The sequence below is a fragment of the Heteronotia binoei genome, chromosome 4 (assembly GCF_032191835.1).
Source record: "Heteronotia binoei isolate CCM8104 ecotype False Entrance Well chromosome 4, APGP_CSIRO_Hbin_v1, whole genome shotgun sequence".
In the NCBI taxonomy this organism is placed as follows: Eukaryota; Metazoa; Chordata; class Lepidosauria; order Squamata; family Gekkonidae; genus Heteronotia; species Heteronotia binoei.
The window spans coordinates 83,707,337-83,727,958 of record NC_083226.1 but is presented as its reverse complement, the minus strand read 5'-3'; the positions used below and the strand labels follow the sequence as shown (position 1 = coordinate 83,727,958).

At 40.4% G+C, this 20,622-nt stretch overlaps 1 protein-coding gene across 2 annotated transcripts; it reads right to left on the bottom strand.

Moving 5' to 3' along the window:
- Nucleotides 1-259: 259 nt before the first annotated feature.
- Nucleotides 260-18,303, bottom strand: SPIN1 (spindlin 1). Of its 2 annotated transcripts, none has more exons than XM_060235484.1 (5): nucleotides 18,095-18,303; nucleotides 7,206-7,254; nucleotides 6,530-6,783; nucleotides 4,730-4,963; nucleotides 260-3,657 (listed from the first exon to the last, which is right to left on the bottom strand). In XM_060235484.1, the coding sequence occupies exons 1-5, from the start codon at nucleotides 18,144-18,146 to the stop codon at nucleotides 3,458-3,460; spliced, it is 789 nt and encodes a 262-aa protein (XP_060091467.1). In that variant the 5' UTR covers nucleotides 18,147-18,303; the 3' UTR covers nucleotides 260-3,457. The 2 variants fall into 2 exon arrangements, with proteins under 2 accessions (XP_060091467.1, XP_060091466.1); XM_060235483.1 differs by lacking the exon at nucleotides 18,095-18,303 and adding an exon at nucleotides 8,370-8,490.
- Between the last annotated feature and the right edge of the window lie 2,319 nt (nucleotides 18,304-20,622).

Sequence of the window (20,622 nt, the reverse complement as noted above, 5' to 3'; positions counted from 1 at the left end):
TACCTTAATTGCTTACTTAGACTATGCTTTGTAAACAAATACTACTATAATGGTACATTTTACTAACAATTTTCATTCAGTCCAAGTGGATCTCTTTATCATATTTGGCAAAAATTGTCCAATATAGCCACTTAGAGGCAAAAATATGTCTCAGCATAAATGGCTCACTGTTTTAAAAAATGGATCTGAAATAATTCATCTTCTGTTTTAAACATATTCACTACAATTGCCCTATGAGAATAATGTTTACAGTCATAAGTTGCACATAAAGGGTTTATTTTAAATGTTTTAAGGATAGAGTTACATCATAATTATAAAAATTACTTACAGAATTAAGTAACAGATTTAAAGTGTTTATACTTCTAAATGCAGAGAACAGGGAACTGTCTACATTGTTAAAAATTAAAAAAATGAAACCAAGCTCTAGAGAGGAATTTACCTAATTTTAAAATGTGAACACGAAGACCTTTGAACTATACACATACCAAGAACCATCCAAATTGCACTAATGATGTAAAATAAAAAAGCAGCATTTCCAAGGAACCACAAATGAACAATTTTTCCGGTTCTCTGAAATGGTTGCAATTAGTGTGTATTTGGAGAAGCCTTTATTTATAAAATGTATCAATTTAAGCAGGCTAAAAAGTCAGCACAAATGCTTATCTCCTATTATTGTTCGGGGGCAATTCCAATATGAGTCTACTTCAACTTATTTTAGTATTTGGCACAAAAAAGCATAGCATTTAATTAAACCGATTTTATTTTTATTTTGAGCAGAATACATGGTCCCTTCAAATGCTGCATGACATATATACCTGGAAAGTTACCTCCTGTTGGCACTATGTTTGCCTCATCAGTGCATTTAATCCTACTAACCACCATTAAAAAACAGCACAATAAGCAAATTCACAAAAAACAAAATAAAAAACTAAAAACCTAAACATTTTTAACATGCAACTTTAAAGTTTGTTACACTGAACATTCTACTTTCTAAGCATGCAAAAAAGGATGGTCTGCATTTAAGTTTTTCTTAAAATTTTACAGGGCAGCCTGACATCACGCAAAACACACAATATACAATACTACAGCAGGTAAATTGAGATAAAGGCCAGAAATTTTTATACACAGATCCATAGCTTGTGCCACCACAGGCCCCATGATAACTTGGAAAACCATGTTGAGCCCCTAGAACAAGGAACCAACATTTAGTTACCAGGGTAACAAGCACTGCATGCAGATCTGAAACATGAGCCTAAAACAAAGCCCAAAGCAGATGGGCAGGGAGTAGAATTAGTCTCAAGCCTCAAAAAAGGTGGTCTAAGCTATCAAAAAAGCGGACAATGTGGACACTTAAAAAACCATAAAATTTATACAGAATATAGATTACACTCTAAACTGGCAGAATGTGGTGTATCCCAGTGACTTGCAGAAAATCCTCAAATGCAAGCCCTTTGAATGTAAAATTTTCGGTCTACTTAATCCTCAGCAAATATCTCAAGACATACCTTGGATTTAGTGTTTGTGTAGCCCACAATTCATGTGTATGTTTCAATACACTCACTCATTCTTGTGCCACAAATATCAACTTGGGCTCATGGAGCCAGGCTCAGTTTTGAGATTTACATGCAGGACTCTAAAGAGTCAATAGAAAACATACAGATCTGCAGGATGAAAAAAAAATTAAAAACACACTGGGTTGCAAATCTGCTCACTTTGTTCAATAACACAAGAAACATTTATGTTCAGAGCTTAAGGACTGCTTTGAGAAGCTCTTCATGAAAAAAGACAATAGTCTGCTTTTGGTTGCCCATAATGAAATACTGGACAGAATGCAACAGTAGCAATGGACAACAGATTTTAAGATAATTTGGGTGATGTACATTTGTTACTGTTGAAGAGCAAGAGGCACAAGCCTTAAGGCTAAATATGAAAACAGGTTAAAAAAAGAAATGAAGGCTTAAGCCACACAGAGTTTTCAATATGCATACCCACACTAGAGGTGATTTGGACCTCTGAAAGCTAATCAGCAATGCTCTTCTTGCCCTTCCTAAGAGAACCTGTATATACACAAGCCATGGTGATGGTTTCACATATACTTCTGTACACAGTTCTTTCTACTGCAAAGCCCTGCCTCAAGGCAACTTGACAACTTTGTTGTCGCTCTGATATCTTTCCACTGATTACTTATAAAACTGCCACATCTAACAACTTGCAAAATGAAAAAGAAACATATAGTGGTTGTGAGCTGCTTATTTACATGAACAATCTGGCTGCAGATGACTGAACCATGGAGACTGCCTAGCTTGTGTTAGATAATACACTGTTAGCATGCAGAACTCTAGAGGGTTTTTTCTTTTAAATGAAGTCCACATTAACATACCTCAAGAAATACAACATACACCACAAAAGGTGACAAGTTTGAGTTGTGGAGGGTCTTGCCTGGATGCACCCCAAGAAAAAAAGGCCAGAAAAAGGTGCCTTCAACTAAGCAATAAAACGAGAAGGAATGCAGCAGATCAAGTAGAAGGCAACAAAATTATTTTCCTTCTCAGCAACACAGGATCTCTTTAATACAAAAGGACTCTACGTTCATGAGATCTGTCTTGACATGTAACACATTTTAAGTCCATGCACAGAAATCTAAGTTGCTAGTTCTGATATTGAGACACCCAGTAGCTGCTGTCTTCTTTAATGTTAACCAGACTGCTATGGCACAAAGCACCTGGGTTCTGCTAAGAAATACACTGAAGGCATCCTTGTTGTAAATATTTTGACTGGTTTCTACAATTTGCATTATCTCAAAAACCTGCGATTTTTGAAACTATCCATTTTCTCATCAGTTGCTTTACATGTATGTTATAGTCTACTTTCCTGCAACTAAAATGTATAAGACTCTCATGTAATAGTAGCTCAACAGTTAAGCTGATCACAGTACACTGATGTTAATTAGGTTAGGCACTCCTTAACACTGCTTAGAACATTTTATAGTCATTATTGCCCAACCTCCAGAAACAAGGACTGCTAGACAAGAAAATTTAATGTTACATACATGGAAGGAACATAATATCAAGCTACACTTGCATGTGGCAGTTGAACAGTTAAGTGAGAAGCTGAAGGAAAGTTACAGTTTAAAAACAAAAACAAAAATCATATTAATGATTACATTGCTAGAGCCACTTTTTACACAGCTTGAATCTGCAGCTGCTGTTTTCTCTAACTTCATTCACATACCCCCTTCAGAAGGCTTCCTTCAAGAAAAGGAGTTCATTTACACAAAACTGTATCATGTTCACATAAGTCTATTTGTAAAGTTCACAATGGAATAGTTTTCCTGGCAGAGATTGTGGGCTCGCAGGGACATTTAAGCTTTCAAAGAAACTGGAAAGCAATTAAGTCTTTATGTCTACAAATTTTACACTGAAGTTCCACAAGTTTGGCAAAGTTTGCATGGTGGTGTCTAGGATGTCTTCACCAAATCATAGACATAAATATGGAAATCATCATCAAATTTGATGAAATAGACAGAAGGTTTGGCTTCAACTTGATGAATGACCATGCCAGTCCTTTTTGAGCCATCTTCTTTGGCATATTCCACTTGTTTTCCCACTAGGCTGTCCACAACTTCACCTGGTTCCCGTTCAGCTGGAGGAGAATCATCTGAAAGAAGATTCAGTTTTGTTTTTAAAAATTATAGAACAGGCCACAACAACCTATAACACAGCTATAATGCTTTGTAAATCACAAGCAACAGTCAATGCTATCACTTCAAAATTAGCAGGATCTAGCATGTTACTAGCTCACAAAGTTATCCCCCAAAACTTTGCCATATATATTCACTACAGAACAGATTATGCTTAAAAATCTTCCCCAGAATGTCAGCCAATGCTGTTCATACTTTTGTTTATAACCTGCCTACTATTTTACTCTTTGGGTGAGAAAAATCCAGTGTTGTTAGATTTACAGCTACCACCACAAACACTCTCAGGCGCACAATTTCCAAATTCCATGACATGTCCTAAAGTGAGGTGTACTCAGGGGTCATTTTGTAGAAAAATAGGTGGTGGAGCTCATCCAGGGATTGTTATGCAGCTGCACATACTATTCAATGGACAAGGAGGTGGAACTCTCAGGAGGAGGAACTCTCAGAAAGGTTCCGGAGCTGTGCTCCTGTGAGCTCCCACTGAATCCGAGGCCTGGATGTACTAAAGTGAAATATGGGGAAAAAAATCTGTTCCCCACACAGACCTGTGCTCAGTGTTTTGTGAATCAAAGCCACTAAATTGCATTAGGGTCAATGATTAAATATGTACCACAGCAAATTTGTCCAATTCTACTCAATGCAAGGCAGCCAGTAACCTAACTACGCAGTGACTCAGGTAGCCTAAGTCCTTCTAGGCTGGAAAACACACAAGACCATTCTAGTCTGGAAAACACATGAGAAAGCCGTATGTATGCAAAATTCTGCTTTTGAAACCTAAGAATTTCATTTTGCTTACAGAAATATCAACATTGTGTTCAAACTAGGTACTTTTAGGAAATGTTTTCTATTCTGTTCAGTTTCATATATACAGAAAACGAAGTATGTGAACAACTAATGCAGCATTAAAATGGATTCATAATTTCAAATTTGAGTATGCTAATGTTGAAACTTCTGTACGTGTTCCTTGATTCATTGAAATGCAAGCATTTGAAGTGGCTTGATTACACAGATCAGTGCACGTCAACTTACTGGAATCAGGCATAATGCGGAGGTCTCCTTCTTTATAATCATCTAAGAGCTGGTACATGTACAAGACAGGATCCTTCTCATAGGTAATATAAAACCATGTGTTCATTATAGGTGCTCGAGCCAACACCATTCCCCTCCATTCATCCTTTGAGCCATCTTCTGTCTCAAACATGTGTTCCACTGCTTTGCCAATCATGGTGTCTGCCAAGTGGGCATCACTGATTCGAGATGAAGCTGGGGGGGGATCCAATATTTAACCAGAGTTCAGTTAAACAATATTCATTGCATCTTAAGAACACTATGCAGCAGGAGTGGGCCAATCGTAGCTCTCCAGATGTTTTTTTGCCTACAACTCCCATCAACCCCAGCCATTTGCCATGTTGGCTGGGGCTGATGGGAGTTGTAGGCAAAAAACATCTGGAGAGCTACTGTTGGCCACCCATGCTAAAGAATGCAAACTAAATTCCTCAAAGCCCAAAACTGTAATTCTTTTAGTTTATCCAAATGCCTGTTTTCACCCATGGTTACATAATACTCAATAATGCCCATCAAATCCAAGTCAGATAGTTATATAAAAAGAAGTTCTTATGCACTGAAGGAGCCTATTTTAATCTATAACCAATAGGAACTGACCCCCAAATATCACTGTTAAAGACTAATGCTCAATATTTTCTAAAAATTTTAACAAATAAAAGATAGTATGGTCTGCTTCTTAGGTAGACACAAACTCCTGTCCCTCCTAATGTATCAAATGTGTTGCAACCTAGACTGATGACAAGAAGTACAGCCTTCTCTTTAGTGGTACCTACACTGTGCAATTCCCTTCTTAAAGGAGCCATCAGGCTAACCATAGAAATTCTTTGTTTTGCTAGGCATTTGGAAGGTAGACCCTGTTGCTAGTGTACAGAATCACAGAGCTGGAAAGGACCTCCAGGGTCATTTAGTCCAACCCCCTGTATAATGCAGGAAATTCACAAATACATCCTGCCTCCCCCCCCCCCCCCCCCACCGTGATCCTTGTTACATACTCAGAAGATGGCAAAAAATCTTCAGGAGCCCTGGCCAAACTGGCCTGGAGAAAAACTGCTTCCTGAGTAAAAATAACAATCAGCATTTCCCTGGGCATGTAAGAAAGGGCCACGAGAACTAAGCACTGAAGCAACCCTTCCTGCTCTCCTTCTCATGATCTGCCTAAATTTACACAATCAGCATTACTGTCAGATGGCCATCATGTCTGTATCTTCCCTGAAGTCTGCCAGTTTTAAAATATTTTTTATTTTATGTATTAAATATAGTTTATAATGGGATGGCCAAGTTTGCTTAATGTAAGAGCCAAATAGAAAAAAAACCCACCAGATGTTTGAGAGCTGCAAAGAAGGAAGGATTTATTTTTAAAGTATGAGTTAAATATAATTTAACATGCCAGCAGCTGCCTCAAGGGTTCTGGGGCCATGTTTGCTGAATGTTAAAATAAATCCACAAATTTAAATTAGTTTCCATATTTTATACTGCAAATAACTACTCCCTATCTGAAGTCTAGTGAAAGAAATGAAATTTGATGCTTAACGCAATGTATACAGCCTATTTTTATTAATATATACTCCACCTTTCTTCCTAATGGGGATCTGAAGTGACTGATATCAGTCTCTTCTCCATTTTATCTTTGCAGCAACTCTGCAGAGAAGGTTAGGCTGAGTGTGTGTGATGGGCCAAACTCAACCAGTAGGCTTCCACGGCAAAATGGGGATTTGAATCTGGGTTTTCCAGATCCTAGACCACAGCCTATATAAAGACACTTACCAACTCTGTCTGGAAGAACTTCAAGTGCTGAAACTCTCTCATCTTTGTGCAGCTCTAGTCCATAGACACAATCAAATCCATCATATTTAATAAGGTAGAGGGAGGGATTTACAGGAACCTGATCTAGAACCGTGCCTTTCCACTGAGTCACAGGTCCACTTCCTTCTTTCCATCCATGCTGTATTCTGCAGCCTACAATATTTCTTCTGGGTTGAGAAATGGGTTTGCTTGGTCCCATGTTGTTTCGATGCTTCCTGTATTTATATATAAAGCCACATACTTTAAATACAGCATTAAACTACTCTAAAATATGCTTTACAACGGAACACCTCAAAACTAGGGAGGCTTTCTCATTATATTATCTCATACAGCCAACACACATGCTTTTTGAGGGCTATGTCCTCACAAACAGTTAAAAATATGAAAAATGGGAACATCCTGGCATATGTTATGGCCTTCCAGAAAAAACACACAAGACCCCTAAGCACAGCATAAGATTTTGAGGCCTTTCTAAAAATGTTTCTGTTTTAACTGAAAGTGTGGCTTGGCCCAGGATTCTAGTTATAATGACACTGTCCTCTGCCTATAACATACCCTGAGATTTGGAGTGTCATCACTAGTCAGACAGACACAAAATCTGCAAAGCACTGCTTTTAAGAAGTGGAAAGTCACTTACTTGTGGGAGGCTCTCTTCTTCATCATGCTGGCAGATACACCTGCATGCCCTGCAAGACAGATGTCAAAGTTACCAAGCCATCAAGCTTAGATGTATGTGGGTTTGAAATACATGTAAATGGCTTGATTTCACTTCAGATTGTTCCTGTGACACAAATCCTGTTTCAGAATACATTTTTGAGTTACTAGATATCTATAAACTATCTCCAAGACTCCCAATGAGCATCCCAGTTAATTACATTCCATGAAGCTACAAATGTGTCCAGGGCAACTGTTACAGTTACTGGCCCTTCAAACCAGCCATCAGGGAAGCTAAAAGGAGACCTCTGTCCTGATACAGTTCTGTTTCTGTTTGCTTAAATCAACACTCTGGAAAGGCCAGCTTCCAGGCTAAATTATTCTACTGGCTGATCCACATCTGCAAATAGCACAATATTCTGGCTTCCAGACCTGATTGGTCAGTGCTCCTAACACAGAATGTTATCTTCAAAAACATTCTTTGGAAAGGGGATCAGAAACCACCATTCCTAGGGAAATGCTCAATTAATTTCTAACATGGTGCACATGGGTTGCACGGCACCCAACCAACATACTTCCTGGTGCATGATTCTCCTTCAAAGCAGAGAGCCAACCCCAGCTTTTCTTCACCTCCACAAAATAGGTGGCGCCTGAGAAAAAGCCCAGGAAGTACTGTCTTAGCATTTGGAAACAACTGTCTCCCGCACAGAACAATCTGCTTGGAAGTCTCAACTGTTTTTTTTTTCTTATCCTCACTCCCAAGGCAGTTATTGTGGCAGTGCCCACTACTATTTAAAAAAATTCCAGAGGGGCTTAGAGGCTCAACAAACTTGGGAAATCCTGGAAACACATTTTAATATTTATCCAAAAGACTGTACTGCATATACTAATTTAAAACTTCACTGTGTTTTCATGCTGACCTTGCAAACTTCTATGAATGTAGTAACAGAATAGTTAAATAATTCTCTTTTGGTTTACTTCCCTTTCTTATGTCTCCATTTACAGTAACAAAAAAAGTATCTTGCATGCTTTTATTAAAACAACTTCCACATGCTTAGATGCATGAATAATGGTAGAAATTAAGAACTGTGAGTTTTGAATAAAGACCCAGCAACCAGAGGGTTGAGATCAACAGACCTGCATTCACCAGCACTTGTCTGCCTTGGGCAAGAAATAGGCTTCAGGGACTGGTGACAGTAAAATATCTCTACAATGATAATGAGAGATATAAGATTTAGGCCTGGTACACACATGCGATAGCAGAGGACTAATATGGTAGAACAAACTGCACCACTTCAAACTGCAAATGTAAGGTTGCATTTTAGAATCCTTCTCAAGATTAAAATTTCTTCTGAACAGAAAACCAGCACAGTAAACCAAGAAACAGGACATACTTGCACTGAGCTTTATTTATGCTATTGATAGTCCACCTTTCTCATTTGGATTTAAGGCGGATTACGCAAAATGAGTCACTACAATCAATGGATGGGGGCATGCAATAAACCCTGCAATATTAGGTTTGTAGAACCTACCGGAAGTCTAAAAACAAAACTGAAGCAAAGTATTAATATGACACATTAAATGATGCAAAATTCCATATTAGGACTGTACATTCAACAAGTTATACACAGTAGTATAGACCACAGTTTGGAATAATTTTATCTAATTAACTTTGTGACAAATTTAGTACAGTACAAATCTACTGCTTGTGAAGAAAAGTCCTCTTGAACAATTCAGGTTTGCATAGTTTTCAGGAAGCCAGGAGAGTGGGAGCCTTCCTGACCTCCCCATGCAGTGGCTGTTCTACAAGGTAAAAGCCACAAAAGTGGTGGCGGTGGAGGAGGACGAGAAGAGGAAGATTGTATTTATACCCCACCCTTCACTCAGAGCGGCTTACAATTGCCTTCCCTTCCTCTCCCCACAACAGACATCCTGTGAGGCAGATGGAGCTGAGAGAGCTCTGACAGAAACTGCTCTTGAGAGAACAGCTCTTAGAGAACTGTGACAGACCTAGGGTCACTTAGCAGGTGCATATGGAGGAGTGGGGAATCAAATCTGGTTCTCCCAGGTTAGAGTCCATGCCCTTAACCATTACATAAACTGGCTCTCAAGAGAAGGCACATGTACAGGCAGTTGTTGGATCTTGCCCACCTGCAGGTTGGCACCTGCAAAGATTCTGCTCCAATGAGTGAAGCTGTCATGGCAGAGCATCGGGGGAAGACGCAAACTCATGCATATGAAGGTCCAAGGCTATGATGGGTTTTGTATATGATAGCTAATACCTTAAAATGAGCCCAGTAGCTGATGGGCAGCTAGTGAAGTGTCTACAGGATGGGAGAAATATGCTTGCTCCATCTAGTTCTTGATAACAGCCAAGCTACTGCATTCTGCATAAGATGGAATTTCTGAATTGATTCTGAGAGACAAATGTACAATGCATCACAATAGTTTAATCTTGATGTTACTATGGTATGGTGTAATGCTGAGGGCAGTGGAACATCATACCTGGACTCCATGGAGTCTTGAGATCATGAGCCTAGTTCCTGTTTCTTTATGCAAACTACTTTATTTATCAATCCAGACCCCTGACAGTGTAGTTTATTTCAACCACCTCAGAATTACACTGTATTATATAAGAGAAGAGCTACAATACTGCAACTTGCCTCCTACTTCTTTCTTCTGTTCCTGCCAGCCTCCTCACATTTCCCCTTCCTCTCTTTGTATAGCCCCAGGTTCACACCTGGCCTTTGAGTTAAGCTCCATCCCCTTCTCTGTTCCTTGTCCTGCATCAGAACAGAGAGCCATTGTTCTTCCACTCAGGCTTGCTCATTGCCTCCATACCCTTTGAGCTTCCCTAGGCCAGATTGTAAAGGCTACCCTGTAGATGAGGCTACTGTACCTTTCTACCCTTGGTGCCACTCTGCTCCTCAAGTTAATTTTGTCTGCCACATGTGAACCCAGTTGGTCAGATCAGCCATATCAATATATGTATAAGATCAAGCCAGGCCTGTAGATACCCTGGGGCCAGCCCCTTCACAACTTACTACCAAGGAGCCATTGCTGCCCGTCCTCCCTTTAGCAAATCTAAAGGCATCTTCCACCTTGTGACCTCCTTCAGAAGAGCAGGAGCCACACTGCCTGGCAAGCCTGTGGGAGCAGGAAAATCCACTGGCCCCTGGCTCCAGAAGCCCCAAGTCACACACATGCAGCCTGTCAAGCATGGACCACCACCACCAAGAAGAATATGATATTAGATTTATATCCCGCCATACTCTGAATCTCAGAGTGGTCACAATCTCCTTTTCCTTCCCTCCCCCCACAACAGACACCCTGTGAGGTAGATGGGGCTGAAAGAGCTCTTACAGCAGCCGCCGCTTCAAGGACAACTCCTACGAGAGCTGTGGCTGACCCAAGGCCATTCCATCAGCTGCAAGTGGAGGAGTGGGGAATAAAACCCAGTTCTCCCAGATAAGAGTCCATGCACTTAACCACTACACCAAACTAGCTCTCAAGGGAGTCCTGCCTGGACACCCACCCCCATGTACCTCCGTGGCTCAGAGCCCTGCAAAGGCAGCTGAAGCCTGCAGATGCCCTCCTCCCCAACCAGCCAGGACCAGGGGGCCATCCTGAGGGAGGTTGCAGAGATGAAACAGCACTGCCTCAGAAAGCCTCCCTTTCGCTTTCCCAGTGGCATGCACAATGTTCCAGCTGCCACAATCCTGATGACAATATCTACAGACATTGCCCTTCCTCCTCCTCCTGGGCCCGGGTGAGGCATGGGGCTGAGAGAGCTGGGCAGGGGCCAAGCCAGGAACAGGCATCCTTGCTGTTGGGGATGGGAGCACACAGCCAAAGGAAAGTGGGGTGGGGTTGAGCTGACTGGAGTATGTGCGAGACAGCCTGCAGTGTGAGAGGGTGCCCACCGACTTAAATACCCCCAAAGAAAAAAATCCTGGCCACAGCCCTGGAACAAGCAGTGTTTGAGCTAGGCTGAGTTGGAAGAAAGTCTTTTTAAACTACCACATTAACTTGCTTTTCCAGTAATAGCTGGAAATATAACCCCAAGGCTCTTAACTGAGTTAGCAAGGACAGTTGAATTCCATCAAAAGTAGGGCGTACAATGTCCTTCAAGATCTCTGCCTTCCCAAAGAGTTTAAGATTAAGTTTCAATTTTTCAATTTGTTTGCTCTTAGCCAGTTTACCACAGCAGCCAGTCAGCTATTCAGCACCTCAACTGTATCACCACAGGATTTGATAAAAGATATAAAGAAATCAGTATCCATCCACAGGTTGAGGACATGCAACTTCAAAGCTATGAATGATTTGTCCCAAGGGCTTTACAGAGATTGAAAAGCACATGGGAACAGGACTGAATCCTGTGGAATTCCACAAGGTAGGTCCCATACTGATGACAATGAGGCTGCATTCACACTACACTTATTAATGCGTTTTGCAACTGGATTTCTACTGTGCAAGACTACCAAAAATCCAGTTCCAAAACATTATTTAGTGTAGTGTGAACACACCCCTAGTTTCCCACAGCAACCCTTTGAGTATGAACTATGAGGAATGATTTGAGCCACTTTAGCAAGCATCCCGATACCTACCTGATATCTTTTACTACCAAATGTCTCAACGAAATGGTATGATCTAGTATATCAAAAACTGCAGATGAGTCCAACGAGAAGGTCTGGCATTTGTCTACACTCAAATGAAAGTCATCAACAAGCAAGCAAAGCCATCTCTGTCCGATTGCCTGGCCTGAAGCCAGACTGAAAAGGGTCTAGGAGCAGATGAGTTATCAAGAGCTGGTCTGCTACTGCTCTCTCAAATCGCTTTGCCAAGAAAGGGCAGGTTAGATACTGAATGACAATTGGCCACTGCATTTTTCTGTAGGGATGGTTTCTTAAGTAGTGGAATCAAGGATGAAAACTAGTCAAAGGGTCAAAATTACTGATTTTATTGGCTAAAATTCCAAAGAAACCTGGCAAAATACTGACAAATTACTGAACAATTTAATTTCAGCCTATCAATGAATTAACGTTTTAAAAGTAAATATGGGACTTCATTAAAAAAAAATTACTATTATCTGGCCTCCACCATCCCCCCATAGCCAGCCATCACATACGTTTATTGGAAAAAATATTCTTAAGATAGGACAATGTTTTAATTATTGTACAAAATTTAAGGGAAAAATATTCCCTTTTAAAAATAATTGCATACTACAGACAACAAAGCATCACAACATTAAAAACCGTGCATAAAATAATCATTATGAGAACAAAACAGAATTGCTGTAATGTAAGACTTGTCTTTACTTTTATTTTGTCTTTGGTTTTTTGCTGATAAAAGAAGTTATTAAAGAACTCTTTCATTGCTCAACATTTTTCTGACCTGCATCATCAAGCATTTTTTCTTTTCTTCTTCTGTTGCTTTCGCTACCCCTTCTAGCATGTACTATGCCACGTTGAATCCCATCATATCCTTTTTCTCAGCAGCTTCCTTTATACGTTTGGTTGCATCACTTAGTAACGTTCCAGCAATCCTCTTCTCGTTCTGTTCTTGTCTCAGCCTTTTCAGTTTTTCTTCCTTCTTTTGTATATTATCCGTTTCACCATCTTCTTAAACTTTTCTGCCATTTCCCCCTTTTTTCGTTTTGCCCCTTCTCTTTAATAGTGCTGTTCATCACAATATTGCTTGTAATGAACATGACCTGCTCTTGCCATCTGTAAAAGCTCCTGTTTGATATTAACATGGTATACCTTGTTTTTATATACATAGTATAGTCTTTTTGACCATCACGTGGGCAGTCAAAGTTCTCTTTGACATGCTGCCCTTTCATTGGTCAAAATGCATCAAGATCTTGAAAGCCCTCTTTCTGTGTCTGCACTAAAATACGATAACGATAATGTTGCTTTCACCACCTTGGTAACCAGTGGGTATTTTGAATTTCCAGATGGTTTTGTCATTTCAAAGAACTGATTCCAGTATGTATCTATGCGGGAGCTTCCACTGGCAATTTCATCTTCGAGTCTAAGAAGTTTCCGTTCATCCACGATCATGCCCAGTGAAATATCAATTGGGAATGATGCTGCTACTTTCATTATATCCTTGTGGGTTTCTTCCTTGACTCACTGTGCTGGAGTTAAACACTGAAGATTTTTGAGGATGGGCTGGTCCAAATATGACTAAAGTAAAAGGTGTTTGCAGGCTGCTACGGAAAACAGTTGCTGAAGGACTTTAACTGTGCATATTGCACCTTGTGCTATGATGAAACCACCATACAGTATCTTACAAAGAACTGCTGCAGGTAGCTTGGTCACTGACCAAAAACATGATTGTGACCAGGCACTTCGACTTTTTTATGGGTTTGACAACAGCTTCAGTGATGAACACAACAGTACACTGGATAAAGCTTTGGATTTGGCACAACTTTATTGGTCAAAACTGCTCAGGCTAAGTAACAATGGGCCAAATGTCAACAAGGCTGTCACTAAACTCATGAATGATTACCTTATTTTGACAAAGAGACAGCCTATGGTAGATACTAGCACTTGTAACATTGATATAGTCCATAATGCATTCTGTAGAGGCATGGCAGAACTGGGAGACGATGCATCAAATTTAATTTTCCTTCGTGATTTTTTTTTAGGAGTGGTAATCACAATGGGAGGATTTCACAAAAATTCAAAGAGATTTTGGTATCCAAAATCACTGTTTCCTGAAACATTTCTTCTAGGTGGTTATCACTAAAGAGTGCTGCTGCAAGACTGACTGAACAGTGGCCAGCAGTTATGAAATATTTTAAGGACTTTGTTCTTAAGAGTAAAAGTGATTTGGCAAAATCTTCCACAAAGTATAGGAACAACATTAACCTCTTAAAATATGAGACAATGAAAGCAGAGGTGATGTTTTTGTGGCATGAGTGCCCAGTTATCTACAAAGTTCACTGGGTGTTTCAGAAAGAAGAGCTTTTGGTGCATGTGATGCACAGTGAATTAAAAACACTCACAAGAACCATAATGAACTGTGTTTGTAAGAGTTCAGCACCATTCTCTTTTGAAGCCTTCAGTGATGTACCTGTGAGAGAAGTAATCAGTGAAAGTAGTCTGTGACAAACTGAAAAAACTTTCTGAAAAGGAACAGATACTCTTTTTAACAAGAGCAAAAAAACATTCAGCAGTATGGGGGCAGAGGATCTGTTGATAGATATTTTGCCTTTGTCCTTGAGAAGGAAAAAAACTGGAATGTTTCTGCAAAATTGTTCACAAGATGGCTCAACAGCAAAGCCAGCTGAAATTGTTTTCATTACTCAGATAAGTTCTGCTCTCGTTGCACTCTCCCTGACACTGTAAAGTGGAATTGTTCCACTGCAATCTGTAGTCACAATGTGGATACTGGAGCTAGTTTCCTCCGGCACATCAGGTCAAACTGCTGACAGATGTAGCCGAGATGAAACCTGTTGATTCCTAAACTCACCCTTATGTTTACGAGATGAGGTGTGCCATTCAGCTGCTTCAAAATCCCATTTGATACTAGATCCTTTAGCACATACAGCACAAAATATTTCTTCTTCGCTTTTTTCTGTCCTCATTCAAATGTAACATATCCATTTTTCTTCTTTTTTTATTCAGTCACAGATTCAGAAGAGCATGTTCCCATTCTTTAGAAGTCTCACTCACAAATAAACTCAAGCAGCAAAATAAAAGGGTTCACATTTGTTTCAATATAATATACACACTGTAGACTCAGATTGTGAACCTGAAGCAGCAGAGAAGAAAAGAAAAATCAAGATGAATACACTGAAAACAAAGGTGATGTAACAGCATAATATGGTAAATAACATAGTAGGAAGTAGAGAAGAAAATATGGCTCTCAGATATTATTTAAATTTTTGAGCAATTAGGGAAAGCCGTTTCATCATTGGACCACTTTGTTATAGAGTTGCCAGCCTCTAGTTTTTACAACTGATCTCCAGCTGGCAGAGATCAGCTCCCCTAGAGAAAATGATATATCCAAAAACAATGGTGGCAAAAATGTTAAACACTTAATACAAAAATTATATCTATTATGAGAGCGCATAAGCATCCAAAACATACATGAGTATTAAAAATATATTAGTCCAATAAGCAAAGTCCCATGCAGAAACATTCCATTTCATAGGGTGACTCCAAAGCAATTCATCAATCTTCTTAGAGTAAAATACTTTAAAGTAATCCATAAGCATGGAGTCCTCCCACTGGTGTTGGCTTCCAAAGGGAAATTCACCTTCACGTGATCACCAGCTTGCTACCACGTTCTGCTGCGATGCAGCTTCTTCATAAGCCAACTCATAAAGTCATCCTGACAAGTCCTCCTACACACCCATTTTCAGTATTCTTAAGTGATGGTCGTGACACGCTTCTGGATTACTTTGAAGTATTTTACTCTAAGAAGATTGATGAATTGCTTTGGAATCACCCTGTGAAATGGATTTTTGCATTTTGTATTAAGTGTTTGGTATTTTTGGCATAGTTTTTGGATATCTCAGATAGTGTCACCATTGTTTCTACTTATTGTTTTGTTATCCCCTGGAGAAAATGGCTGCTTTGAAGGGTGGACTCTAGGGCACTGTACCATGCTGAGGCCCCTTCCCAGCCCCAAACTCCACTCTCTCCTGGATCCACCCGCAAAATCTCCAGTTATTTTCCACCACCCAACTTTGTCAGTAATTATGACTAGGTTAGGGAAGATTGGGGGGGGGGGGGGGGAGAATGTCTTACCTTGCTTGAGTTGAACTAAAAAAAATCTTCTCACTGGGAAGTTGTCATATAGCAGGGGACCAGTCCAGCCTTTCCAGAGAGAGAACTATTCTAATTGCAGCTTCCCCAGAGAGAACAATTCCCTGTCTGAAGCTCAGTCTTTTATTTTTTTCCTGCCAGGTCCCACCCCTCTAGCCTTCACTGGGCAAGTTTTCCCTTAAAAACTTCTTGCGGTAATGAAAACAAAACCCCTACAAATTGCAATCTTGTGCTTGTGATCCACCCTGAGAACATTATGGGGAAGGGTGGACAATAAATCTACTAAATCAATCAATCAATCACAGAAACAAAGAAATACTGACTTTACTGACCAATTTTGTAAAAAACTAACAAATTACTGACCAAGATGACCCCTTGTCTAGAAGCCTCTTGCAGGTGCCTGGTCCCAGAATGGCTCAGTTAGCTGTCACCAGGCAAAAGGGCTTTCTCAGTTGAGGCCCCTATCCTGTGAAATACACTTTCAGATGACACACAGGCCCTGCCAGACTTGTATAGTTTCCACAGTTTGATCTTTGGAGGGTAACCACGTTTGGGTTGCTTTAATAGTGGAATGGTGATAGCCATGTATTTTATTATTTTAATGTTAATATTTTATATTTATTATTTTGTTTTATGTTGTTTTTAGTTTATTGGTTTTAATGTAAGTTGCCACAAGATCCTTCAGGTGAGTGGAGACGAAAAAAATCTAATAAATAAATAAATGTCAGTGATAGTTTGCACTGAATCTGTGAAAGCTGAAGGTTTCATTGAGGATAATAGCCGCACCTTCCCCTCAAACAACTGTTTGGAGGTTAGCAGAAGTCAGGATAATCAGGGTCATTCAATTTCTTCTTCCAGCAGCATCTCATAGAAGAGGACAAGTTTTGTGCTTCATTAATATAGTACTGTACCATATTAGTGTAGATGTGGGGGGAAAGGGGGCCTTGATAGGCAAAGGAACATTCAAAGCTGGAATCCATCACCTGCAGTTCAAAGTGATGAAGTCCATTTTGCCATCTCAGTGTTCTACCATGTCATTCTCCTGCATTTGTGAACCAGGCATACACGCAACTTGAAAAATTTTGTATGAAGGTTAGCATTAGTCAGATTTTCATGTTCCTAGGAAGTTCATTAGTTGTCTAGTTATTCAACAGGAATAGACAATTTCTCCTCCAATACCTGTAAAAGTTATTATGGTGAAAATCAGATACTTCCCTGTTAGCAATACATCCAACACCTATTGTTATGCTTCACGTTGTGGAAAAGCCCAGCACTTACACAAAGGGACTGCTATTGGGATACCTATAATACAGGCAAAGTTGTATCAATAATTGCTACCTGACCATTTTTTTAAAGGAAAAAATATATTTTCTCCATACTTTACTGGTGGGAAAACTTCACAGGAGTGTGTGTGTGTGTGTGAACCCAAATTCTCCAAGGAGAAGTCTGTACTGACAAGGAATTCCAACCTGAATGATTAGAATTGAAGACTAGTAACTGAATTAATACACAAGATAGTGAGACATTAACTTACAGATATAAGGAAAGCCAATTACGTAGAGATGATTTCCAAAGATGCAATACAATTAGTTTGGCAGCAAAAACGACATGCTGGATCCACTATGCACTGAAAAGGCCCATATAATGGGGGATACACCCTAACAAATGGAGAGCACTATGTTAATGCAGTGTTCAGTCTCACACTAGAGAGCGGTTACCTGGAAGGAATTTAAAAGTAAGTACAGAAATTAACTGAAGATGCAATAAGCTCAAGTACTTGTTATTTATTAGATATTCAATATGAGAAAGAAAATGGACTAGCTGTCCTGCAAATTCACTGTAGTTGTTAATACAATGAAGTGGGTTTTATGGACTTAAATACGATTTCCCATCACTTGGGTTGAAATGGATTTCTCAGTTTTATATTCTATGTCTGCTGTAGTTCATTCAAATCTATTTACATTGGAAACAATCAGAAATATGAGCAAAAATGTTTCTATATGAAGTAATTTCTAGAATGCCTCTCTGTCAGCACTATAATACAACACACTGATAAGCAGCTGTCAACATTATCCAAGGAGCCATGGCCTACCTGCATCAGCTCTGGATCGCTGACCTGGTGCCTTTCCAAATGGGGTCTTCATTCATCTGTATTTAAGTGAGCAGCAAAGCTGCCAAACTAGGGTGAAAATCCAGTTCTAATGGAGATTATGAAGATCCTCAACCTTGGAATAATGAGGAGACAATCCAAAGTGTGATTATGTTTTTCCAAACTTGGGATACTCCTTCAATTATAATATTCTGCAAGACAAAGAAAAATAGCCAGATCTGAAGGACAGCTAATAACCTGGAGAATAATAGTAACAAGCCAGCAGAGAGAGGCAGGACAACCACCCACTCACCTCTTGTTCCTCCACTATCCCCATCCCAGTACTACTAAAGGAGTTCACTGGCAGCAGTGCATTACTTTTTCACTTCATTCCAGTGTGGCTAAGCAGGAAATACCACCAACTTCCACGTACAGAAATTTGGCTGTTTTGCTACTGGGAGGTAGGGCCTCCCAGAATTTGCAGTTTTCACTATTCACAGTATCCAGAGAATAGATCCCCTGTGAATGGTGAGGATCTGCTGTATTTAAAACAACTTTAATTTTGCCTAACATAAAATATATAATACCAACAATTCATTCTACACAGCTGAAGAGAGCTTTTACATGAGATCAAAGATTTTCTTACTCCTGCTAGAAGTCATTAACAAATTTAATTAAAGTATCTATTAGCCGCCTTTTCACTTGTAGAACTTAAGGCAGCTTATAGTATAAATAAAACATTATTTTAAAAACACAGTAAAAACAACCATTATAAAACCTATAAAAACTCAGTTTAACTTCCAATAATGAAAGCTAAAAAAATCAAATGCAGCCCTAAATTAAACTCTTCAATTGCTTCTTAAAAATCAACAATGAGGGGGTCAGGTGCACTTTCCTGGGGAGGCTGTTCCATAATCATGGGGCTGCCACAGAAAATGCCCTCTCTCATGAACCCACCAAATGAGCGTCTTTGAAATTCCCAGGTAGGAACTTATGGAAGAAGACAGTCCTTTAGACATTGTGGTCCAAAGCCAAGTAGGGCTTTAGAGGAAAAAAACAACACCTTGAACTGGGCTGGAAAGCAGATTGGTAGCAAATGTAATTGCTGTAGTATCAGGGACATATGCTCCCAGTAGCTGGCCCTGACCAGCAGTCTAGTTGCAACACTGTGCTCTAGCTGTAGCTTCCGAACACTCTTCAAGGGCAACCCCAAATAGAGTACATTACAACAGTCCAGTCTAGATGTAAGTAAGGCATGGATTGACCGCAGTCGTAGCTGCCATCAACCCCAAAAGCCTTTGAATGGAATGGGTGGAGACTCTTCCCGAGGCCCCGATGCGGCATGCCATGGTTGATAAAGTCTGGGCCCTCGAACCTGGGAGGAATGCTCTGCAGACAGTGGAGTCAATGAGGGCCCCAATGAAGGGGACTCTTTGGCAGGGAACCAGATTGGATTTTGGGAGGTTCATGCAGGAGCCCAGAGACGCTAGTGTCTGCAGCATTATATGGATATGATGCAACGGCAGGGAGCTGGAGTTGGCCACCAACAGCCAATCGTCTATATAGGGAAAAACCGTGACCCCTAAGAGGCGGGGATGAGCTGCCTCTACTACCACTACTATCATGACCTTGGTAAAAACTCTGGGGGCCATGGACAAGCCAAATGGAAGGGCGGTATATTGGTAGTGGTCTGCACCCACTGTAAAACGGAGGTATTGATGGTGCCCCTGATGTATGGACAGGTGGAAATACGCATCTTTGAGGTCGATGGTAGCCATCCAAGAGTTCTCCTCCAACAGTGGAAGGATTTGAAACAAGGTAGTCATCCTGAACTTTTTGTAGACAATACAAGTGTTCAAAAGCCCCAGAGGTCCATAATAGGCCGAAGGCCCCTATCCTTCTTTGGAACAATGAAATAACGGGAGTAGAACCCGTGTCCGTTAAGAGCTTGAGGAACAGGTTCGATGGCTCCCTTCTCCAGAAGAGATTGGACTTCAGTCTTTAGGGCCTCTGAGGGCAGTGTGATGATGACGGGTGGAATGGGTAGTGACTCTTGGAACTCGATCGCATACCCTTGAGCAATAATTGTAAGAACCCAGAAGTCTGTTGTAATATTCTCCCAGGCATGGAAAAAAGGGAGATAACTGAGTGCTTCCAGGGGTGGCAGTGGGTGCAGGAAAGTCCGGTAGGGCAACAACGGGGGAGTCAAAGACTCTGCTTTGGGTTGGCAGGTTGTTTTGCATGGGATTGTCGAAATTGCCTTTGAAATTTCTGCTTCGCTGGGAATGATTTTCCTTGTTGAGAATGGGATCTGTTCCACCAAGGTTGATCAGGGGAGGAATGGCTCTGAGATCTACGAGACCACAGATGAGAGTATGACTTCTGTCTGAAGGAGTGTGTGGAGGAAGAGGCACTCAAAGTACGGGAAGCCTTTATGCTCTTATCCAGGTCCTGTAAGGTGGTATCAGTTGAGGAATGGAACAGACCCGAACTGCCGAACGGAAGGTCCTCAATGGCAGACCTCATATCGT

Excerpts from the sequence above, each read along its gene's own strand:
- SPIN1 (XM_060235483.1), bottom strand. The coding sequence starts at position 8,475 with ATGTGTGTACCAGGCCTAAATCTTATATCTCTCATTATCATTGTAGAG. Across the intron at positions 7,255-8,369 it reads CCCAAGGCAGACAAGTGCTG|GGCATGCAGGTGTATCTGCC; the intron begins GTGAATGCAGGT and ends TCTGTCTTGCAG. Across the intron at positions 3,658-4,729 it reads CCGCATTATGCCTGATTCCA|ATGATTCTCCTCCAGCTGAA; the intron begins GTAAGTTGACGT and ends ATCTTCTTTCAG.